The sequence below is a fragment of the Gekko japonicus genome, unplaced genomic scaffold, assembly GCF_001447785.1.
Source record: "Gekko japonicus isolate JY-2015 unplaced genomic scaffold, Gekko_japonicus_V1.1 scaffold931, whole genome shotgun sequence".
Classification (NCBI taxonomy): domain Eukaryota; kingdom Metazoa; phylum Chordata; class Lepidosauria; order Squamata; family Gekkonidae; genus Gekko; species Gekko japonicus.
In genome coordinates this window covers 615,290-631,388 of record NW_015167566.1, presented here as the reverse complement: position 1 = coordinate 631,388, position 16,099 = coordinate 615,290, and the positions used below count along the sequence as shown (strand labels likewise).

The 16,099-nt window shown below is 43.6% G+C and overlaps 1 protein-coding gene across 1 annotated transcript in view; it reads right to left on the bottom strand.

The window, feature by feature from the left end:
* The window catches only part of ATP8A2 (ATPase, aminophospholipid transporter, class I, type 8A, member 2), a 224,812-nt gene that overhangs the window by 67,396 nt on the left and 141,317 nt on the right, over positions 1 to 16,099 (bottom strand). The window contains exons 12-16 of the mRNA XM_015413822.1: positions 15,424 to 15,551; positions 14,035 to 14,112; positions 12,341 to 12,429; positions 11,234 to 11,278; positions 5,952 to 6,027 (exon numbers count right to left, since the gene is read on the bottom strand). Of these exons, the coding sequence (XP_015269308.1) occupies positions 5,952 to 6,027; positions 11,234 to 11,278; positions 12,341 to 12,429; positions 14,035 to 14,112; positions 15,424 to 15,551 (416 nt within the window). The remainder of the gene's footprint in view (positions 1 to 5,951; positions 6,028 to 11,233; positions 11,279 to 12,340; positions 12,430 to 14,034; positions 14,113 to 15,423; positions 15,552 to 16,099) is intronic.

The window sequence follows — 16,099 nt, the reverse complement described above, 5'->3', positions numbered from 1 at the left end:
TGTTTTTGACCTAAAAATTATACATAAACATTAGATGTATGCAAGGTTACCAATTTGTATACGCTTTGTAGAGGTCTAAAGCGATGCTTCCTCTAAGCTGTGGAGTCTTGTGAGCCAAAATTCTACTTTGTGAGCTACTGGCATTAAAGTTGAGTGAGCGATTTGGCTACTCCATAAATTAGTTTGTTCTGAAGCCATCCTTCCTGAGCGAAGACAAAAATGTGTGAGCTGGAGGCTAAAAGACTGTGAGCTAACTCACACTAACTAAGCTTAGAGGGAACGCTAGTCTAGAGTAGAGCTTCGAGCCCGGGTCTCCCAAACTCCTGGTTTCAATATTCTAACTGCTACATCAACTTGGCCCTCAGGAGTAGGTGGGGCACCAAGGCAAGTGGAAAAGAAGCAAAAAAAAAAGTATGTCCAGTTTCTGTTTAGAAGCGTTCATTGCAAGTCACTTTGCTGTACCTTGCTTATGTGAAAGAACGTACACCTCTGAACATGTGCTGAACTCCCAACGAAGTTCCCTGTCCTCACCTCCCCCCAAATCTGGGATTAGGGCAAAAGGACCTTAAGAAGCATAATTCTCAAGTACACTTGAACCCAGAACCTAACAGTATTGAGTAATAAGGTATATGGAGAATCTTAGTAAATCTGATCTCAAGAATCATACATTCTATGAATGGAGAGACTGCAAACTCTCTGCACATGTGCAGAGAGTGCTTTCTCCTCACTACACAATAACCACACAGATCTACTTGTCTGGCATCACAAGATAATATCTAGGCTGGAGGGAGTAATCTGCAGGCAGGTGTCATTCAGGAACCTCCCATTTTAATATTAAAGCAGTGATTAATTGCTACCTCCCCCACACCTTAGCCTTCCCAGCACGGTTTTAAACCACTCCTCCTTGCCTTATGCTCTGCAACATCTCTTAAAGGAAAAATAGAGGTACACTAATAAATCAACAAAGGGCTCCCAACATGATTATAAGGAAAGCACTTTTCCCTAAGATGACTGCATGTCATTCCCTAAGCCAATTGTAGGTCTCGGGGTTTGGGATGAACTCCCCCCCGCCGTATACTCATTCCTCTTCATGGCTATGGGCTGGCAAACACCAGTACCAAAGGGAACTGATTTACTACATCCAAGAATGAAAGTACAGCCTCACTGGATCAGACCAATGGACCTGTCTCAGTTCTTGGCCAATCACTGTGGACTCTTATTGTTTGTATGACAGCTGTTATCATCTGTCCAAGTACACACCTTCACCTCAAGCTTCATCAGCCAACAGAGAACAATCTAGCTTTCTTTAGCATTGGAGAGAGGGGGCACCCCATAATCTCCCTGTATGCAATCAATTATTCAGTCTGCTTTTGTCCTCCCATTTTCACAGCATACAATAGATTCCACCCACCTGATTCAATAGCAACAATGAGGGCTGCCTTATCACATCAGCTCCACCACACAACCATTGTTCTCTCTTTGACATACAGTGTCACCAGCGGTGCTGAATTTATTCCACTGCTTAATGCCAAAAGAAAATGTTTAAAACACCGCCTCAGAGATAACAATGTCCTGATATTTGTGGATGGTACAGGTTGCCTTATTTCTCATTGTCTAACTCAAGTTGGGGCAAGTAATTTTAATCTGCACTTTGTCTATTAGATTTGGGTTAATACTGAATACTTATTTCGCTGCCCTAACATCAAATCTCAAGGTATCCTGCACCACACAAATAATGCATGAAGTGAGTCTAATATAATATCGCTTATTAGTTTAGATCACTGTCTTCCCCCCTTTCTCCAAGGAATACAAGACAGAGTATATGGTCCATCTTCCCCCTCTACTTCGATCATCTCACCAATCCTGCAAAGAAGGTTAGATAGAGAGCTGAGGACTGGCCCACTCAGAGGGTTTCCTGGTAGAGTGAGGGACTTCAGTCTGGGTTTTTCCCAGTCCTAATCTAGCTTTCTAAGCATTATGCCACACTGGCTATCAGGCAAATTTTTTAAAAATCTGATTTTTGAAAACAAGGAGATAAAATTCAGCTGAATACCAATGCTAGGAGGAGGTCTTGGTCTCTGTGTCTGTTTGTTGGCCCACCAGGGCAATTGTTTGGCTGCTATGTGAAACAGGATGCTGGACTGGATGACCCAAAGGTCTGATCCAACAGACTTCCTTATATTCTCATGTTCTAACCAAGCATGTGCAATTGTCCCATTTTCTGGATCACAGCCAGTTTTCCCTGGCACAGAACATTTCTTGATTGTCTCAAAGGTGATGCACAGTAGTTCTTGCATACTTGTCATCCTGTTGCCTTGATCACAATACCCACACTCAGAGCCCCATATATGCTCCCGTGAGCACACAGAGATGCTGAATGCATCACATTCCCCTTTAAGCGGAGAAAGTAGATAATAAATTACAACACCAGTGACCCCCTTCCAAATGGGATCAATGGTTCCTTTAGATCTGCTCTAGGCTCTATTCTAGATCACCAGGTTGCATGAAATTGACGCATATTATTCAATAAATAAATAAATAATAAATTTCAATAAATAAATAAATAAATCCTTTTAGTATAGGAATCCTAAAGATAACAATGAAAAAAAATCCTATCCTGAAAGGATTCCTATAATCCTAAAGATAACAATGAAAAAAAATCCTATTATACTATACTATACTATACTATACTATACTATACTATACTATACCATACCATACCATACCATACCATACCATACCATACCATACCATACCATACCATACCATTGCTGGCTATGCGCTGTAACAATAAAATTCATTCATTCATACTATACTATACTAAAAGGACTGAATAATACAAGTCGATTTCATTGCTTCACGCAAGAGAGGTAGGCTCTTTTAGGTCACGTTGGCAACACTAATGAAAATTGTAATCTTATTGAATTATATTTGTGTTTGTTAAGAACTGTTACTTTTGAAGAAGGAGTACTTTGAAACAAAGAGAAAATATCTGGAATATTTGTCAGAATAATTTTGAGTTCAACATTAATAGTTTCATTTTTATATGTTTAAGCAAGCCTTTGGACATTTTTCATTGAGAAGTTTATACTACTGCACATTTAGATGTCCAAGTGCTTATGCACATAGAACATAAGAGAAGCCAATGTTGGATCAGGCCAATGGCCCATCCAGTCCAACACTCTGTCACACAGTGACCAAAAATACCAGGTGCCATCAGGGGGTCCAGCAGTGGGGCCAGGACACTAGAAACCCTCCCACTGTTGCCCCCCCACAAGCACCAAGAATACAGAGCATCACTTGCCCCAGACCGAGACTTCCTATCTACACCTTGTGGCTAATAGCCACTGATGGACCTCTGATCCATGTTTATCTAATTCCCTCTTAAAGCCATCCATGCTTGTAGCCGCCACCACCTCCTGTGGCAGTGAATTCCACGTGTTAATCACTCTTTGGGTGAAGAAGTACTTTCTTTTATCTGTTCTAACCCGACTGCTCAGCAATTTCATTGATTACCCACGAGTTCTTGTATTGTGAGAAAGGGAGAAAGGGAAAACAGCTGTACTTGAGTTGCAAGTTTTGTTTGTACTTAGCATTGTTTAAAAAAGCCTCTTTGTCATTGTTCTTTAGGACAACTGTTTGCTTAAATTACTATAAGTAACTATAAATAGAAAAAAGTTTATTTGAAAATTAATATATTGATATATTATTGAGCAAACTTCAGAGGACGGCGGAAGACAGGAAGGCCTGGCATGATCTAGTCCATGGGGTCGCGAAGAGTCGTACTCAGTTCCCTGGGACACTTAAGGAGGCCGTGGTCCGTCCCCTCTTGAAAAAACCATTCTTGGACCCAGACTAATTGGCTAACTACCGGCTGGTTTCCAACTTGTCCTATTTGGGCAAGTTAATCGAGAGGGCCGTGGCAGTCCGGTTACAGAGCTCTTTGGATGACACTTCCACTCTAGACCCCTCCCAGTCTGGTTTTCACCTGGGACACGGGACAGATACAGCACTGGTTGCCCTCACGGATGACCTCCGGAGGCATCTGGATCGAGGCAGATCAGCAGTGCTGTTGTTACTGGACCTGTCAGGTTTCCGAATGGCCTGTGGGCCGTAATAAAAACTGAATTCGGAGAAATTCATTTCCCCCCAAAGACCTGAGGGATTTAAAAAGTTTAAACTTTTTTCTAAAGGTCCAAAAGGATATCGTTTTATGGCCGTCATGAGAGCGAATACCCCATAAGATCGAGCCTCAACTACTGATCCACTGCCTCGCCGACTCAGGGCTCACATCCTTCTTCCAGGGTCGGGGACAAAGGGTGGCGCTAGGGGAACAGCTGTCCCAAAGGCATCCACTGACCTGTGGAGTACCCCAAGGGGCAGTACTTTCCCCAATGTTGTTTAACATCTATATGAGTCCCCTTGCCCAGATTGCCCGGAGGCATGTTGGGGTGTCACCAATATGTGGATGAAACCCAGGCCTATCTGTTGTTGGGTGGCCAATCTGACTCTACCCTGGAAGATCTGGACTGGGCGTTACAAGCCGTGGCTGGTTGGCTTAGACTGAGTAGATTGAAACTGAATCTGATGAAGACGGAGGTCCTGTGCCTGAGCCGGGGTGGCCTAAGGGCTGGGATCCCACTCCCAACCTCGGCCAGCACCGGAGGTTAGGAGTCTGAGAGTGTTCTTGGATACCTTCTTAACAATGGAGGTCCAGGTAGCAACCACTGCCAAGTCAGCCTTTTACCATCTTCAGCTGATTAGGCAGTTGGTTCCCTTCCAAATTCGGAAGCTGCAGCTGGTGCAGAATGCTGCAGCCAGGCTGCTGATGGGCCTCTACACGGGAGCACATCCAATCTGTGCTGAAAGCACTGCACTGGCTGCCAACAGCATACCGGATTCGCTTCAAGGTGCTGGTTTTGACCTTTAAAGCCCTTTATGGTCAGGATCCGGCATACCTAAAGGACCACCTTTCCCCATATGTTCCCCAGAGAGCACTGCGTTCAGGGGCCCAAAACCGGCTGGCCCTCCCAGGCCCCAAAGACACCAGGCTGGCAATAACCAGGGCCAGGGCTTCTCAGTGGTGGCTCTGTATTGGTGGAACGAGCTCCCAGAAGAGATCAGGGCCCTGCGGGACCTCTTATAGTTCTGCAGGGCCTGCAAGACGGAGCTCTTCCACCAGGCCTTTGACTAGGAGCTGCTTCAAACACCGAGGAGTGACCCTGTACCCTGGCTTTACCACCTTCAGTCTGTCTCGCCACATAAATTAGTCGACCAAACTGAGCTGATGTGAGAATACCATAATGACTGTCACCTAAGTAGTATTGTTCAGTCTTGAAATCTTTGCTCTCGCACTTTATTCGAGTATTGTTCCAGCACCTTAGGATAACTGATAACTGATCTGTTTATGGCTGTTTTTATGATAGACTTTAATTGTATTTATATGCATTTTATGTAAGCAGCCCTGAGCCTGCCTCGGCAGGGAGGGCGGGGTATAAACTGAGCGAATGAATGAATGAATGAATGAATGAATGAATGAATGAATGTTATCCACGAAGCTCACTGGGTGACCTTCAGCCTATCATTCTCTCTTAACCTAACCAAACTCACAGCGGAGGGGTGGAGAGCCTTGCATTACACCATGAGCTCTTCGGAAAAGGGAGGGATACAGAACTGTGCTGTGTGTGAGGAACAACAGAGAACCAGTCCCACAAAAGTGTCTTAACTGCATCTCAGCCCCAACATGCAGGCAACAGTTACAACAAATGGCACCCTCTCGTGAGCAGAGCTCGGCCACAATCCCCACCTGTTCCTAAACTGTTCACACCAGGGGCTACCCTAAACGTGCTCCAGCCCAGTGGCTTAAGCTAATACTCAGGGCCCCCCCCCCCAAAAAAAAGGATGTCTAGCAGGAGATAGCAGAACCATCCATAATGGAAAAACAGACTTACATGATCAGTCTCGATATTTTGCAACAGTCTTGGGTCATCGAATTCACAAGAATCGCTGGTGGAAGGAGCCAGCTGGCTACAGACGCAATAAAAAGAAGCATTACAATTGCCTTAAAACATGCATTAGTAATACACACAAAATGAAATATTACGCACAAAATGAATTAGCAAACACAAACATCCCTGCTTTAATCTGTATTGGTCAATTGTAGCTCATAGTTATCTCCTCTGACTGGTAGCAGCATTCTGGATCTGGAGTCCTGGGAAGAAAAAGTCTTTCCTAAGTCTTGGTCTTTTAACCACAAATGTCAGGGAATGAGTCTAGTGTGGGAATGAGTGACTCAGCATGCTGGGACATTGGGGGGGGGGGGCTACATCACTCTAAGTGCGTACAGGTGTTATCTCCTTGAATGGGATGCCTCCCTTTGTCTTACCCTGGGAGCTGCCCTTTGAACCCTCCCTCTCACTTCACATGGCTTCCATGGAGACAGATGTCTCTGCAGGTCTCTCCTGTAGAGACAATGCCCTCGTACTCCCACACACGCGATGCCGGACAAGCTGGCCACTTGTGACAGGGAAAGTACTCTTCAGATTAGGCTTCTTTCTCTCCTTTGACTAACATAAGAACATAAGAGACGCCAATGTTGGATCAGGCCAAAGGCCCATCCAGTCCAACACTCTGTGTCACACAGTGGCCAGAAATACCAGTGCCATCAGGAGGTCCAGCAGTGGGGCCAGGACATTAGAAGCCCTCCCACTGTTGACCCCCCCCCCCAAGCACCAAGAAGACAGAGCATCACTTGCCCCAGAGCCCCTATCTATACCTTGTGGCTAATAGCCACTGATGGACCTCTGCTCCATATGCTTATCTAATTCCCTTTTGAAGCCGTCCATGCTTGTAGCACCCACCACTTCCTGTGGCAGTGAATGTAAACAGGGATGTACCTGAATAAATGTAAGTTTACCTCTTTTGCCATATACTTCTTGGGAGGTCTATTTACTGCACTCAGTGTCATGCTTCTATGGCCCAAACTTTTATTTTATTTATTTATCTATTTTATTTCATTTATACCCCGCCCTCCCCGCACGCGGGCTCAGGGCGGCTTACAAAGCACAAATATAATACAATACCACAAGTTTACCACAAATTTAAAACCAGTTAAGGCACACAGTGCAATAAAATACAAGTTAAAACGATTCAACACAAGTGGACATTCACGGGATCCATCACGATTTACGTGCTCACTCCCTATTGCACATCACATTGGGATCCAAGAGGAGGATGCCATGGACCATGATGTTCCATGGTCAATCAACGCCAGCCCGGCGGTACTGCTCTGCGCTCATACGCTTTTGCTATGTTAACAAAATATCCTAATATCTAGGCACTTGAAATGTAAAGTTCATACTCGACAATTTAACTTTGGCTCTCTGCCAGCAAAGCTTTTAAAGAAATATTTTAGCTGCCTTTTGCTGGGGGGGGGGGGGTTGCAGTTCTGGAAAAAGAGAAGATAAAATAGTCTCTCTAATATACACACTGACATGTATCCAACCATGCTGTTCTGAAGACTTACTGCCACTTAGGTCTTTGGAAAGGGGGGGAATTATTTTTGACTATTCCCCCCTCCCACTACCGACCTTCCCTTTGCTCCCAGTGCTGATCTTCAAGAATAATTTTTTTTGGGGGGGGGGGTGTTCAGTGGACAGCAGCAGGAGAGGTGGGAAATCTCTGCAAAGTCTGCAGGTGGTTGTATACACCTCCCTACGCACAGATATGACTTTGAAGAATATTTGGAAACTTGAGCTGACTTAGAAAACAGCAGCCAAATTAGTCACACGGTCTTGTTAGAATAAGCATACTTCTCATTCTCATGCCATGGGGAGGCTGTTGGCCCCTTCCTCAGGGTCCATGTGTCCTGGGATCATGTGGTCAAGGACACGTGGAGCCTGAGGAAGAGGCAAACAAGACCCCCCCGCGCAGCCATTTCCGCTAGGGAAAAAGGGTAGAGGAGTGAAGATAGAAGCTCCCCCTCCCCCCTCACAGTGCTCACAGCCCCATAAGTGATACAGCAGTTTTTAAGGTGAGTCCCTCGATGTATATGTGACTGTAAGTCAGGTCAGGGGATCCCCAATCTGACTCTAGTCACAAGTCACGTATAGTTGAATCCCAAGCTTTTCATCCTAAATACTGCTTCAGATGACTCCACCCACCTTCAGAGTTCAAGATGGTGGCAGACTGGCTATGGGGTCTTTTCTGTAGTGATGCCTTGTCTTTGGAACACCTGCTTATTTAGGCATCAATTTTAGTGTATGTGCTGCCTGAGGATTTGGGGACCTGAACAATTTGGCTTTAGTAAGGGCTATTTTATAATGTACAATGGGATAATTAGCACAGTTGGCTGAGATATATTTAAAGATGAATGGATTATATGCTGCCTTTTTTTACTTAAATTCGGCATTTGATACTATAAGGAAAGAAAAGTTGTGGGCCAAGCTACAAAAGTGTGCAATTTCAAAAGTTTATTATCATTTAATTCAGTTACTGTACACTAGTACAGCCTGGCGTGATGTGGTCCATGGGGTCGCAAAGTGACAGACTCGACTGTGTGACTGAACAAAAACAACAACAACAAGCACAAATCTATAGATCAGGTTGTCGAGGAAAGGTCTTTTAAGAGAGAGAATAAAAAGGTAAACATAACGGCTAGTTGAATCCGAAAGCTAGTTGAATCCGACTCTAGGGGGCGGTGCTCACCCCCGTTTCCAAGCCGAAGAGCCAGCACTGTCCGAAGACCTCCATGGTCACGTGGCCGGCACGACTAAACGCTGAGACACACGGAATGCTGTTATCTTCCCACTGAAGCAGTACCTATTTATCTACTTGCAATTTCTTGCTTTCAAACTGGTTGGCAGGAACTGGGGCCAGGGATGGGTGCTCACTCTGTCACGCAGCACTAGGGTCTCGAACAGCTGAACTACAGACCTTCCGGTCTGCAGCTCAGCGTCTTAACCACCATGGCTCCAAGAGAGAGAATACCTGTGGTGAAAGGAGTGCAGCAGGGTTGCATTTTGGCTCCAACACTTTTTGCACTCTACTTAGATTATCTCAGTCCCTTCTTGTCAAAAGTGAGTGTAATGGCTCCATCATTAGAGGGGCATCAAATTAACACAATGCATTATGATGATGGTGTCTTCCTACTATCATTGATTAGGCAGGACTTAAGAAACCAAATCAATCAAGACGGAAGTCCTGTGCCTGAGCCAGAGTGGCCCAAGGGTAGAGCACTGCATTCAGGGACCCAAAATCAGTTGGCCTTCACAAGCCCTAAAGATGCCAGGCTGGCGAGGGCATTTTCAGTGGTGGCTCCATACTTGTGGAACGAGCTCCTGGAAGTGATAAGGGCCCTGTGGGACCTCTTACAGTTCCGCAGGGTCTGCAAGATGGAGCTCTTCCACCAGGCCTTTGATTAGGAGCCGCAGTAAACACCTGAGAAGTGACCCTGTGCCCTGACCTACAACTCACAGCCGGTGTCCACCACACATATAAATGGATCAACTGAGCTGGCGCAAGAATACCATCATGATTGTCACCGAAGTAAAACTGTTTAATCTGAAACTCTGCTCTCACACTTTACTTGAACCCTGTTCCAGCGCTTTAGGGTAATTAATTTTAATTGTTATGTGTTTTATGATTGATTTTAATTGTATTTATATATGTATTTTTATGTAAGCTGCTGTATAGAAATATTGATTTCTAAAAGTCTCATGCCTTCTCCTGTGATGTCTTTTGATAACATGCTGTGTCTTGTTTCCTGTTGCAAGCCAAATGGTGAGGCCAAATGGCCTCAATAGCCATGCCATATAACTACACATTCTTTCACACCTCTAAGTGGAAGAGCCAGACCTAATGGCTCCTGACTCTGGCCCGCATGCAAAAAGTCACGTAGGCAATGGAGAAGCTGGAGTTTGGGGTCATGTGACTGCAGGCGTGGTCTCCAAACTTCTAGCCTATCCCCACATGCAACTATGACAACCAACAATTGGGCACACCCATGCCCATGTGCAATTGGCTAATAGCCACATCTAATTTGTGACTGGAATTGGGCTGTGGTTGTTTAGTTCCTGTGGGAATGACCTCTCTCTTAGCTCTTGATCTCTTCCCTTCCTCCTCTTGTCATTGCCTGTTTTATTGCACCTGGAAATGCTGCCTCATGAGAGACAAAGAGTTGCTTTGTGAACTGGAGCACATGGGTGCAAGGATGGGATTTCTCCTTAAAATCCCTTGGACTATTTTGGACTGTTTGGATGTTCCTGAACTTGGTAAATATGTATCTTTTACTGTGTAGTTAAGGGAAATCGCCTTAGGTTTGTCATTTTGGTAATCTCTGATAGTCTGTGTTATGCTCTGTACTGAATAAAAATTATTCTTATTTCTAATGGGTCTCTGATTTTGTAACTTGCATTCCAAGCCTAAATCTTGTGGCCTAAACGCTCACCATATACACTACCATTGGAGAGTAAAGTGTGCACCTCTGGATAGAGTTGCTATTGTGTTAAATCCCAGATGCTAACTAAGGGTTTGGAATCTCTCCTTTAGGAAAGGCAGGGACTAGTGAAAAGAGGTTCTGGTGGCATATTGTTCTGGAAACCATAGAGGATATAGACCATCTCGTGGTTTGTTGTTTAATGTACTGTAAAAGTAGAGGGTTCCCTCCCATCCCTGGACTGGCCTGGGTGGCTAATACCTGTACAGCTGCCTTGAGCCTGCTTTGGCAGGGAGAATGGGATATAAACTGAAATAAATAAATAAATAAATAAATAAATAATTGTGAAAGGAGCAACTTCATGTAAGTCAAAATAAATCTAAAATACTGCTGTTTGGAGATCCTAGGAAGACAGGGTATCCTTGAAAATTCCAAGGAATGAAGTTTTATTTGGCATTCCCACCTAAATATGATTATATCTTGGAATCTTATCTGTTGTAGACCACTGGAGGACTAAACTGTGGAAAGGCAGGATAAATTTGTTTCCAGTTAACATAATTCCTTTAGCTCAGCTTCAGATGTAATGCAGTTTATATCTTTCCTTGGCTTCCTTTCTTCTACCTGCATTTCCTACACTTGCTTTGCTGCTGCCAGAAATAACTGTGCCAGAGGTCTGCCATCTGAACATTTGCCCGGAGCCAATTCATGTTTGTCACTTGCCCATGACAATTCAGGTTCGTAATAAGAGGAATTCCCCACTAAATAATGTCAAACTATTGCCAGTGATTGTTTACCTACCTGAAATATTCTGATGAACATTCTCTGACCAGTTCTGGAAAGTGACTAAAAGGGAATAAGCACAACTAATTAACCATCTGGCCAAAAGAAAAGAAGACATCCTGAAAGCAGCAAAGCTTCATCTGACTACGATGGAGCCTCTGAATGAGGAGTACAGAAAGACAAGGCCAAGTGAATCTAGGACTGGAAACCTGCAGCTGGAAATGCATCCATCCAAGGAACCCAAATCCCACCACTTGCAAGGACTTCATGCTCTTCCTTCCCAGTAACATACCGTAGATTAAATGTGATAACAGCATCAAAGAATATTATGAAACAGGGTTTATAAAGACTGGGTTCTTTATGGAGCTCCTCCTTGATTCCTCCCTATTTTAAAAATATGGTTCATTAAGACCGAAGTGTTCCAGAATTGCCACACGCCTTCCTCTTTCCCAATAAGCAGCCCTGTGCCTCCACTGATAATGCTGAGGACTGCTGAAATATGGCCATGTTAATATCAGGGGCATTTCCACCATCTTCCACTATCCACCCTTAAGGTCCGTCAGGCAAGGCTTCCATTTTTAGTCAGTGAACTTTGACAACTGAGATGTCTCTGTTTTATCTGAGAGAGACTCATGATCCGAAGTGCAGTGAAATATAGAAGTGGCTACTGTAAGTATTTGTGCTCACACTAAAAACAGAATGACACACCAAAAGCACAAATGGGTAGCCAGATGGTTTCAAATTGGAAAAAAACCCAGGATTTACTGTTTAGGAAACCTTAAAACATACAACCTGCTTTGAATACAATGGAAGCTTATGGAATACAGAAAGGAGCTTTCTCTTATTCCTCAGATCAACCATGACTTATGGCCATGGGACTACATTCTTACCATCGGAGTCCAGAGAGATGTATTTTAGCCATCATATTCTGCTATCATTAACATTTGGGTTGCTTGCAAAATCCAAATGAGAAGAACAGATCTTTACAGCCACATCTGGAGGGGAAAAGTATTCCCCCCCCAAACTTAACAGTGTAAACTATGTATTATGTAAAACTAAAGAATCTGTCACTCTATGAACACTAGACCAATAAGCTACTACAGCGTATACTGCAAAGATACATACCCGTATGTAACTCCAGCAATACTACATTTCTTAAAGTTCATGATATTGCATGTTAAGGTGCCCGTTTTATCAGAAAACAGGTATTTTACCTAGAATATAAACAAAATGCAGTGAAGTATAATGCATTTGTATCAATTAAGGAAACCACAGGAAACAAAAATAGGCATAATTGGCCAGAAACAGATAGATTCCCTTTCAGATGCTTAAATAAGGTAATTTACCCAAAAAAAAATAGCTCAGCTGAAGTACCAGCCATTTTAAGGTTATGCAGACTAGCAGAATGGCATTATGTGACAATAGCCCATTCCCTGGCACCAGAACTGTCAACATCATAAAGATAAACAATATTTGATAGAACTATGTATATTGAAAAGTGAAGCCGCGATACAAGCAAAGTTTAGCACTTGTAGACAACAATGATTTCAGAGGAGAGTTAAGCGCGAGCTTAAATCTCTTTGATTTGTTTCAAGATTGTTTAATGTTGCCTGGATTGTGACCTTGAACTGTCTTTTTTTTTTTTTTGCAATCCTGAACACAGTTAGGACTCAGTCACCATAGGGCTGGATCCAATAATCTCCTGCTGCAAGTGGACAGTCTTCCTCTGATGGAAGACACCTTTCTTCACAGGAGGATTCCTTCCGTTAGAGGAACCTTCTCACTCACTGCAGGATCCAAACCGTCATAAACACTGGACAGATTTATTATGCACTAAAATATGTGTATATCAACAACCGGTGATTCCACATTTTTCTCTTTTTTATGACTATACCAACATTATCAACAAGCCATGGCTCTCCTATTGCCAATATCACCGCACATTTGCAGGAGAGGCCATGTCCCCAGTACAGAAAGGAACGGAGTCTGGCTTGATAGCATTTGCTTTGTATGCAGAAGGTTCCAGGTTCAATTCCTAACATCTCCATTTAAGAGGATTGGGTAGCAGGCAATGTGAAAGACCTCCTTTTGAGACCCTAGAGAGCTTTTGCCAGTCCAGGCAGACCAAAGTGAGATCAACAGACTCACTAAATGGCAGCTTTGTGTGTTCAAGTATCAGCTGCAAGACTGAGAGAGAAAAACACAGACAGGCAACGTATTTAGAATGTGAGTCTGCTGTATATCAAGTGATACCAATGGTCTATATAGCCCAGTACTGTTTGAAGCAGTGGACTTTCCAGGTTCTCAAGCAAAGGTTATTCTCTGCATTCCCATGCTGGCCAATGAAACGGCTATCTTCTGCCTGCAAAGCATGAGCTCTATCACTGAACAATGGCTCTTGCCTTGTACTGAGGCTTCAAAACAGAGTTTCTAGTCACAGGTGACTAAAAAGCACATCAAGGAATGGCTGAAATTGTAAAACTTCCTTTCAGTGGAGATTTCATGACATTGTTCATGGGATCACACAAATGCTACACAAGGAGCTAAAAGTACCATGACATACTGTAGTAGGCATCCCCCTACTGAGCAAACTTCCACAGTAATCTAAAGCTTCCGAAGGTGTGCCTTCACAAACAGAGACAATGGTATCTTGTGGCTCACTGCTGTGAGGTGGGGGGAATCTACAGTTCTGGTGCTAGCCCCCCTGACACCCCAAGTACATTCACAGATTGCGAAAGTTGAACAACCAAGTTCTGGATGCCTTAATTTTTTTTCCCAAGCAAGCACTCCAGTACAGCAGCACATGTTCACGATCTCACCTGGCCAAGCTCCTCATTAAGATTTGAAGTTCTGGCCATTGCAGGTGTGTCTGTTTCATTATAATACATATCTATGTCCTGAAAGAAGGGTGAAAGCAAGGAAAAGGCATGAAGTTTACATTTGAATCTGTGGCAGTTTTCATAGTATATTCCATTCCAGTTTGCCCCAGTTCTTTCGAAGAGGGTACTGCTAGAAAGCAGAGGTAGAACAGAGTTCATTTCACTGATGGTCCAGTCAGTCTTTACAGATAAACCTCACCCATTGTGGAAAAACAGCATGTCATGTCATGTGCAATGTGCAATCCCCAACCCATTGCCTTCTACAAGGGATGGCTGAAACACCACTCACAGCATCAAGGAAGCCAAATACATGGTTTTAGCAGGTTCCTCCAATCCCAGTGCTCACAAGGGCACCCTTCTGATACCACTCATGTACCTTCACCCTTTCACAGTGAAGCTGGCTGATGGACACTTCTGCCTAGTCTGGACCAGGTTCTGATGCAAGCACAGCGTTACATACTGTGGCGTCAAGCTGGGTTTAGGCTATTCCAGGGCAGTAATTGAGAGAATCAGGGCAGTGGAGCATTCTATATCAATTAAATATAAATACTGTGTATTCATAAGAGAGGATACTGGAAGCACAAAAACAAATCTAAATCCTGACAATGAAATGGAATCATTTCTTTCACGGGGCTTCCACAATCACATGGCACTAGTATAAAAACGTCTTTTAGAAGAGTCTTGTGGCCTCTTACAGACTTTGTTATTACAGTATAAGCTTTTGCAGACTACAGCCCACGTCATCATAGGCATAAAGTATGTCCTCATTTGGCAGATAAAGACAGGCATAGGTAAAAAAACTTGTACACAGCAGGTCAAAAAGCAATGAGGGTTGAGTCAAGCATGTGAAAACTTTTCCTGGAATACAGGTGGAGAATCTCATGTTTGAATACTCAACTGTATCAAAGGTTATTTTACACATGAGAATTTTGCTTGTCAGGGAGAAAGCTAGGCTGGAAATTTTATCATACACATGCTAGCTGTCCATATAGAGGATGTTTTTTCCATGATGGAAGGATCAAACATGCAGTTGCTTCACTTGTATCTAGAAATGGTACAGTCTAAGAAGAAATGTGCCATGTGCTATTTCTGTATATTGAAATCATCTCTGATCAACTTTGGTCTCTCCATGGAGTCCAGAAATCTGAATTCACTGTGTACATAGAAGGATCTTCTTTCCCATATTAAAAATCTGCCTCGAAAGCAAAAGAAAAACCCTGTAGCTATGACTGGAAGCCAGAAGAATACTGCATATTCACAACTTAGCTTTGCTGACCTTTTTTAGCATTATTTGATATGTGTCCCTCCCGTTAAGTTCCCTGTACTCACCCAGTTTATAAAAAGAGCCTGAGTAAACTTCACTACTTCCAGAGTCACCAGCAGACTGATGGGAATGAGGTTGTTGTACAAGATTATGAAGGTGAGCAGATTATATCCAAAGTTGACTGACAGCGCTTCTGTGGGCCAACGTGGACAACAGAGAGTCACTAGAGAGGCAAGCGCCTGGACATACTTAACCACACTCTCCACAAGCTACTTAGGCTTCAAAAAAGAGGAACATGCAAATGAGCATCAGACTCTACAATACAGGAGTGATATAAATTGAAAAAGGAAAGCAGTTAGCCCCACATGAGCATCATCTTAGTGGGTTGGAAGATCAACACATCCTTAGAAATGCAGGATTAGAAGGCAACAGTTTGCTTAACTCTCTGCACTGAAGCGACAGCTAAACCACTGCCCATTGCTGAACCAGCAAGAAGAAAGTTCCTACATGTTTGGGTTACCAAGGGCATAACAAGGTCTGAAGAACATGCAATCTCAAGGGGAAATCTGGCTGGGCAGGACAGAAGGAGGAGAAGATGATTCTGAACGGGTTGACTCTTGGAAAACCCTCAACACCCAAGGATGAATACTGCATGAAGACCCTATTTCAGGGGGATTGAATCCCTTACTATTTTAGCAATACATTTCTGAATCTGGAAGGAGGCACAAAAAAGGCTAGAAA